At 35.9% G+C, this 9236-nt stretch overlaps 1 protein-coding gene across 1 annotated transcript; it reads right to left on the reverse strand.

Annotated features, from left to right (window-relative positions):
• Positions 1–6990: 6990 nt before the first annotated feature.
• LOC136230563 (stemmadenine O-acetyltransferase-like) lies at positions 6991–8568 on the reverse strand. The gene has a single exon (XM_066019668.1). The coding sequence runs from the start codon at positions 8425–8427 to the stop codon at positions 7096–7098; it is 1332 nt and encodes a 443-aa protein (XP_065875740.1). The 5' UTR covers positions 8428–8568; the 3' UTR covers positions 6991–7095.
• Positions 8569–9236: the final 668 nt, after the last annotated feature.

Consider the following 9236-nt stretch of genomic DNA (forward strand, 5'->3'; position numbering starts at 1 on the left):
TCGGGATCCGCCAAGCTGGTCTAGCATATCATCCAGCCTTGGAATAGGGAACTTATACTTGATAGTGATCTTGTTGATAGCCCTGCTGTCCACACACATCCGCCAAGATCCATCCTTCTTGGGCGTAAGTAGGGCTGGGACGGCGCATGGACTTATACTTTCTCTAACGTATCCCATCTCAATGAGCTCTTCCACTTTCTGCCTCATGATGTCGTTTTCCTTTTGAGTCATTCGATAATGGGGAAGGCTTGGCAAACTAGCCCCGGGCACAAGATCAATATGATGCTGGATGTCCCTCAAAGGTGGTAACCCACTAGGCAGTTCGTCAGGGAACAGATCTTGATATTCGCCAAGTAGGCGGGTCACTTCATTCGGTATCTCCCTTTCGCCCCTTCGGGCGGACTCGTGATTCTCCTTAACCATTACCACATACACCATCTGGCTCTCTTCACATTCACTGACAAACGATTTGTGTGTAGGACAGACTACCAAGGTAGACTTCTCGTCGGCCTTTGGCTCTCTCATCATTGGCGTAAGGACGAACTTCACCCCATTCTTCACAAATCTGTAAGTGTTTTCTCTACCTGCGTGGATGGCATCGTTATCAAACTACCAGGGCCGACCCAACAATAGGTGGCAGGCATCCATATCGACCACATCGCAACAGACTTCATCACTATAATCACCAATCACAATAGGTACCCTACATCTCTAGGTCACCCTAAGTTCACCCACGTTTTTTATCCATCCCACCCTATAGGGGTCGGGATGCGCCTCCACCAACAACCCGAATTTCTGAACGGCGCTGCTGCTCACAATGTTCTCTTGGCTCCCACTATCTATTATCACATTGCATCGCCCACCTTTCACAAGACAACGGGTCCTGGATAGTCGGTGCCTCTGATCTCCCTCTACCCGGCTAGAGACTAACAAACGTCGTACCACATGAACGGCGTATCTCTCTTCATCCGCCTCATCATCATCTTCTCCCAAGGGTTCACAAAATACTTCATCCCCTTCGTCATAGTCATCTTCATACCTCTCCACCACGTTGGCGCTCTTCCTCCTAGGACACTCGTTGGATCTATGGCTTGGTTCATTACACCGAAAACATTTGAAAGGCGCTGGCCTCGCATACGGATTGTTGCTCTTAGGTGGTATAGGTGCTTCCTTGTATGGCCTAGTATCTCCGACAGATCCCCTTCCCACACTGTTAACCTTGGCCCCACTGGCACTCGCCACCTACTTACCTTTGTCATAAGACCTCACATTATCTCTCCCTCCAGGCGTATACTCAGTAGTGGCGGATCTCCTGGATCTTCCGGTTAGTTGAGACTCAGCCTTGAGGGCTAAATTCCTGGCATCTTGTACCCGAACCACCATCTGTGTGCCAATATGATCCTGGATGTTGTATCTCAACCCTTCTAGATACCTAGAGGTCTTTTGGCTTTCAGTTTCTGACAAGTTGGCCCTTGCCGAAAGCCTCAAGAACTCGGAGGTATACTCATGAACACTTCGGGTCCCTTGAGAGCATCCCCTGTAGGAGCTGTAGATATACTGCTCATAATCCGGCGGTAGGAACCGCTCCCTCAACATCGCCTTCATCCGTAGCCAAGATCTAATCGGATCTCTGCCCCCTCTTCTTCTTTCTTCCCTCATCTGATCCCACCAGACTGATGCGCCACCCTTCAGGCGATACGCCACCAGCCTTACTTTCCTCTCATCAGGAATCCCATCATACTCAAAGAAACGTTCTACTTCCGATAACCAGTCTAAGAATCCCTCTATATCCACTTCGCCTTCAAAAGACGGTAAGTCTATTTTTAGCTTAAAGGCATCATCTCTATCAAAGTTTCCTAGACCTGGGTATACTCTAGCAACCTCCACACGTCGGTTGTCAACAGGCCTAACATCCCTCATAGTTCTAACGGTATCATCATTTCCGATACCCTCAAAGTCATCACTATCACTATCAGCGTTATGCACAAGGACAAAGTTGGGTCTTCTTACCTCAGGATCCCTAGGATCCATTTGTGAAAGCTGTTGTTCAGGGATTCCTTCCTTTCTCTGGGTTGATCCTCCCGCGTTTGGTCGGATTAGAGCCCGAACCTCCAGTTTGAAGTTTTCTAGGGAGGTGACCAGCTCCAGGAACCGTTGGTCGGTTTGCCTCTGCCGCTCATGGTTGGCCTGGATCTGCTCCGCGAGGTGCTCCCTCAGCTCCTCATACCTCCGGTCACTGGTTTCCATGGAATCTTGTGGTTGTCGGGGTTGAACCATTGCCAAAAGAAGTTTCGGGTTAGGAAACGATCGGCTCTGATACCAACTGATACAGATTGAAAGCGATAAATGAAGGTTTTAATCGTAAACCAACAAAGAGTTTCTTCTCTAGCTAAACTAGAAGGAGTGAATCCCAATAACAAGGTATAAACCTTCGGTTCTCAAAGAGAATAATGTTTGATTGATAAAAGTTGTTACATCCTTACAAAATGAGGGTTTAAATACCTCCTACTAATGATAATAAAAGACAAGGACTACCCCTACTAGGGTTCCGATAAGGCTATCCATAAAAGCGTAAAATGGGTGATACGCCCCGACAATCAGTACAATGGTACATGTACGGATTGTCAGGGTTGTTGGTGAATTACTTCGGGAGGAAGTAAACCTTAGAGATCCGCCCAGGGTAGATGTTGATACGCCTTCTGGCGTACTCCTAGATCCGCCCCGCTTGTATGTCCTGGGGATCCTCCCTCCTAGGTACAACCTCTGTGGGTCTGATGTTTGAGGATCCGCCAAAGCGCACGTGATCAGTAATCCCAGTTAGGATGTCCGCATCAGACAGCAAAGTTGAGACAGCAGATTTTAATCCGAGTTAAGCAACGAATTAAACTAAAAAATTAATGATAGTTGAATATGAGAATAATTTTACTATTTTCTCAAATATAACTTCTCATGTGAATGCTTTTAGAGTTGAAGTATGTATAATAAAAATCCATCTTATCATGAATACAATTTCGATCGATTAATGAGGTGGTCTTGATTTAAACGTTAGGCCACATAGTTTGAGAGTCTCTAATTATTAGAAATAATGATAAATATGCCGCAAAAAAAGAAAGGCAAGTAAAAATAGTTAATAAAAATCACTTTTAATTTTGGGCTACATCCATGATTAAATTTGAATAAAATCTCTTCCACTATAAAATAACAGACGTACAAAGAGCGAGTTTTCTAGATAATGTTCTAGTGTTGCGACAATATGAGATAAACCAACATTAAAGCATGGTAAGGCTCAAATGTTTCCTAGAAATACCTTAAAAACAATTACTTTATTGTTTTATCACTCCCCTGAAAATTGGAGTACTTTGAAAACTCTCTTTATATCTCCAAGGAGACAAGAACATTCAAACTTGAATTTTTGGATGCTTGGGGGTTTGGTTGCATGACTATTCAGAGGCATGCAACATCCAACTTTGTAGCTGGATTATGTGGTACACAAGTATTCATGTATACCTAAAATTACAACCATAATCTATACATATGTTTTTTAATTAATATGATTATTATGGTGGTTTAATATGATTATTATGATGGTAAGTAGTCCATCGTGTGGAAGGATTAGAGCCATAAATCATACCTAAAAAATTCTCCCTCCCGGCAACACAAGAGTTATGTTATTCCTGTAGTCATTCGACCATATTCGAATCTTTATTAACATGTTAGGTCCATTTTGATCTGTAAGCATCTTATCAAGTTTCAATTGTTTCATCTAATGATATTCCACACCAATGTGGTTTGATCAGGAAAGGAAAGAGGAATACCAACTTGTATTTCATAATGACAATATACAAGTATATACGATATTGACAAATTCTAAACCGTATAAACAAACTAGTCATATTATAACATAAATTAGTCTTAACCACATAACATACTAGAGTACAACTAGGAATTGATTCCTTGAGCTATGCAGAATATATTTCTACTCCCGCCAAGCTAAAGAGGTCGAGGTTAAACTATCATGTTGTCCCGTAATAGATAAAATTGGCTCCAACATACAGTAAAACCTCTATAAATTAATACTCGATAAATTAATAAACTCTTTAAAATAATAATTTCTTCTGATCCCGACTTGGGCCAGTTCAAAAAATGATCAATTTTAATAAATTAATAAGATAATAATTTTCTGGAACAACCCTTTATAAATACATTGTATTATTACCTCTATAAATTAATAATTTCTCAAATATATATGTGAAATATATATAGATATACGTACTTAGGATAATTTAGCAAAATATGAATCTACAGTATTTTGTTTTTTCTTGAAATTTAAATTTAGTTGAATTTCATCTCTAACTATTCTCAGTGCATTCAAAAGTTTCAGTGTATCCTTGTCAAATTGTAACAAAAAATTGTAAAAAGTGGATGATTCTGTAATTGTTTCCTTTCTTGTGATTGATTTCAAAGGTACCGAATCATCTTCAGCTTCATCCTCAATTGAATTTTGCATAACGCTCGATACAATTTCTTCTAAACTTCGGACTTGTGAGCATTCATTGTTTTCACCTGGATAATCCAATATTTGATTGAAATCCATTGGATTGCGGTAACCAAGCTGACCAATCATTTCCTCAAGTTCATGAATGTCTTCAGTGGTTTTTTCCTCTAAATTCGTTGCGACAGATTCATGAGAAGCCTATTTTTGGTATGATTTGAAACAACACTCTATATAATTTTTTTTTATATATAGTAATTCATTAACTATGATACATTGAATATTTTTAACATAAATACAATGAACTTCCAAGTTCAATTAACTTATATAATGCACATTTAATTTTATTTGTTCATTGATTTTAGACAAAAACGTTATCTAAATTAGTAATTTAAAATGTATTTTTAAAAAAAATTCAATTCACTCTATAAATTAATAATTATTAATTTATCGATTAATTAATAACTCTCTAAATTAATAAAATTTCATTGTCCCAACATTATTAATTTATAGAGGTTTTACTGTAACAGTTGAATAAAAACGTTCGTGGTTTGACCAACGGTTGATATGTACCGTACAAACAATGTCTTAGCTCGCATAAGAACAAATGAAAATCAATTTCCAAGTGTTTGTTGTGATTATGGAAGACTTGATTAGCAGTTAGTTAAGTAAACAACATCCAAATTATCGTACCATAAAATGGGAGATATTTTAGTAAGGAACCTGATTTCACAAAGTAATATTTGAATCCAACAAACCTCAGACATTACAGTCATTGAGGACTTATATTCAACCTCTATGGAAGAATCATAGAAGGACAAATTACTAACAGACTAGCAAATCAAAATAAAAAAATCAAATTGTATAACCATATAGTTCGAGACTTAAAAAAGTATAAGGAGCTATCGGTTTTGGAGCCTAAAAAACAAAAGCAAATTAACTTTGAAGTTAATTTTCAGTGCTAAATGTGCGAGGCTTGTTTGGGGCAATAAAGAGATTTATGAAGTTTACATACATTATATGGTTGAGACAGATCAATAAACCTAGAAGATTGTATCATATAAACATCTTATTTCCAATCAACATTAAGAAATACAGTAGAAACATCCAACTGAATAATGAAACACATTAGTAACATCCAACGGAATAATATTCCAACTATAGATTACTACCAAGGTGAGAATCAACCGAAAAGTATTTGGTTTAATGACTAGACTACATGTTTATGTAAAATCGATACCTTATCGGTGAAAAACTTTAACAACAAGTTGTGGTTTATGTTGCTCAATTTTACCGTTTTCCATAGTTTTGTTTTAAAAATCTATCTACAATCAAGTTGGCTCCAAGAGGTAAACAACCCGATAAACACTGCAAGGTAAACGACTCTCCTTATTTTCTCTTTTTTTCTTTGGTTGAGATCAGGGCAGGTCCGAGGTGCGGCCGCTCAGGGCCTAAGGCTAAAAGGAGCCCAAAAGTTTTGATTTTATTGAATATATATACTAATTTTTTTAGTTATAATACCCATTAGGTTTAAAAATTGACCAAATAATATTATATTTTAGATCCAAAATAGGTTCAAATTTCTATTTTTAGACTTTTAAGTACAATTTTTTTTTATTAAAAGCTCATTATCTCTTATTTCGCTTGGAACCCTAAAATGTCAGGATCGGCCCTAGTTGAGATACGGGAGAACAAACACTTTTTTTTCTTTTTTTTTCTTTTTTGTTTTGTCATAATAAATACTATTTCGAATCCATTTTTCTTTAATTATAATTAATTAATAATTAATACAAAAGAAAGGAAAATGAGTAAAAACTATATCTAACTCATACTCGTTTATTTATTCTTCATCTATTTAACAAATTGACACCTAAGTCAATTTTCTGAAAAATTTTAGAATATTTCCGAAGTAATACTTTATACCAATCAATTCATGCCATATATATATACTTTTTTTTCATTACACCAATTATCTTCTATATAGTGATAGATAAAACGATTTTTATTGATCGGGTACTCTTAGAATATTGTAAAATTTCTTCAATTTCCTTTTAACATAAGTCTCCTTACTTTTTCTTTGCTTTAGATTGGATAATATAAAATAGATAGATTAAGCAAGTAATTATTAATTATTAAATATTAATTATCTGTTATATAATATTGTTTAATAAACTTGTCTTTATAAAAACAAATTATCTAGAATATACTATTTTCAAAATAAACAATTTCACCCTAATGTTCCTATTGAGAGGGTTAAAGGCATATTGAGGTTTAAAGACATTGTATCAAATTATTCGTAACTGTATTAGTATTATAATAAACATTCTACACATAATAACGAGTTAAATAATGGTAAACCATTCTGTTTAATAATTTTGTCCTTGTTTAAAAATGTTAAAGATAAAATTTTCCATTTCACGCGTTAAGATAAATTTAACGTTCCAAAAAATAATAAAAACATTTAAAATATATTCAATAAACTCTATTAAACCCAACAAATTGATGTCATTTAACACTTTAATTAATAATAATTGATTAGAGTGTTAAATGACATTACATATAGAAACAAAACCCTTAAATGAAACAAGTAAAGAATTAAATTTTTAAGTAAATGTTACACTAGGGTTGACCTCAGCAAATTGAAGCAATTCTTCATCAGATTCAAACAATGACATTTCTTCTTCACTCAAAGTCAACCATGCTTCAATCCCATCTCCATCTCTTGTATCCATTAAAACTGCAACATTTCCTATATTTATACTTGCTTGACTCACCCAAACAGGTTTTCCAAATCCAAAATCTCCATCATATAAATTAAATTTACACCAACTTGTGCATATAAAGAAGTCTATTTCATTGTTCATTGCAAGTTCTCCAAATTTCTTAGCAAACATACAAACCCCTAATAACCCTTCTTCTCCTTGAATTTTCTTCACATAATTTTCCCCAAATTCATCCATTTCTTTCCTAATTCTTCCCACTAGACCTTTCAATTCTATTCCGGTCTCAGATTCTCCGAATTCCGGACAAATACACCCCACGAAATTTCCTGAATAGTTTTCAGGTATTGGAGGGATCATCCTGGACCTTAAATTCACTGAAATACACCAAATAGATGGCTTGAAAATGTTCAGATTTGGGTGTCTTAAAGCAGTAAGTATACCTTTCCAAATTAGCCCTGAAACAGCTTCTACCCTTGTTGGCTTTTGCACTGTTTCACTAGCAGATTTTTCTCTCAGAGCAGCAATTTTCAGGCCATCAAACACAAACCTTTTCGTGACGCATTTCTTCTGCTGCTGCAACTCTATGGAATCCGTCGCTAATGGTATGTCTATCGGCGGATACATAGAGTCCGCCATGAAAACTAGATTGCTGATAGCTGTTGCTGTTGCTGTAGTAGCTGTAGCGGACCAGCAATTGACGAACGTTGTCAATGTTGCTGCGTCCGAGATTTTATGGGATACGCATATTCCGATTGCGAATCCGCCACAATCAAAGAAAGTAGCTTGGACAAGCAATAGGTTTCCTGTGGCTGCCTGAGGAGACTCTACAGCTTCCGGCAGGAATTGCTTTAACAATTCCGGTTCAGGTTTGTTCAGAATTTCTGAGAGAGAACATTCGATCCGAGCTTCAATATATTCTGCTCCTTCATCATTGCAATCTATAGAGGAATTATCTCTCAGCCTGCCTGCAAGAGGGTAAAATTGAGTTAGGGTTTCTGAAAGAGATGCTTTAAGCTTCTCGGATTTTTTATGGCGATCTATGTCACAATCTATATCACCATGTTTATCAGAATAAAAGAGAAGTAAAGGTGTGTAAGTGATTGGAGTGAATTGATCTAGAAGAGACAGCTTGAGAATTTTGAGGCTATCAGGAGTTGGAGAACATGGTTTTATTGCTTCTTTGTATAGGATTTCAATAGCTTTGGAAGCCATAGATGAAAGAATTGAAAGAAAATATTCTAAGTTGAGGAAGAAGACTAAATGTTAGAGGAGGATGATGATGATGATATTGCAATGTAGTTATATATATATATATATATATACAGTTGTCAAAAAGATGACGTAAATATATGGACCGTGCTTTAAATATGGTATGAAATATTTGGAATTTGGTGGCTTTGTCTTCTTAGTCAACGAAAGCTTATTGGCATAAACAACAAAAGAAAAGAAAGAAAAGAAAGGTTTCAAGTGAATTGTAACACCCCTTTTCATACTTTTAAATAAATAGACAATAATAAATGTCATTTAATGAATCATCTAAATAAATAGGATTAAACTCATTATAACTTCCATGAAATAAATCCAATTCAACCCAAATTCTAATTGTTTAAAACTAAGCACCTAAATTCTCATAACTTAAGATAAACTAGTCTAATAATAAAAACAAATTTAAGACAATGGCGAATTCTTATACTCGTTGATCTAAAACGAGTGTTGTTAAACTCTTATTTCGGAAATGTGGTAGTGATAAAGAGGTGAGCTTGCGACTTAATAAAATAGTTAATTAAATACCTAACACAAACAATTTTTAGACTTCTGATTATAAGTGTCCAAACAACATGTTCAACGATTAATACGTACTACTTAATCTATTTAATTTCTCTGCTTATCCTAGTCTAGTAATGCTCAATATGGTTGCATGTGTTAGAGATAAATATTTTATACATTCTTATCTCTTCTACTTGTTTATCAAGTATGTATTAGGGGCAAGCCTTCCCTTGCCAATCTTTTTGGCAAGAGGC

The sequence above is a fragment of the Euphorbia lathyris genome, chromosome 5 (genome assembly GCF_963576675.1).
Source record: "Euphorbia lathyris chromosome 5, ddEupLath1.1, whole genome shotgun sequence".
Lineage (NCBI taxonomy): Eukaryota > Viridiplantae > Streptophyta > Magnoliopsida > Malpighiales > Euphorbiaceae > Euphorbia > Euphorbia lathyris.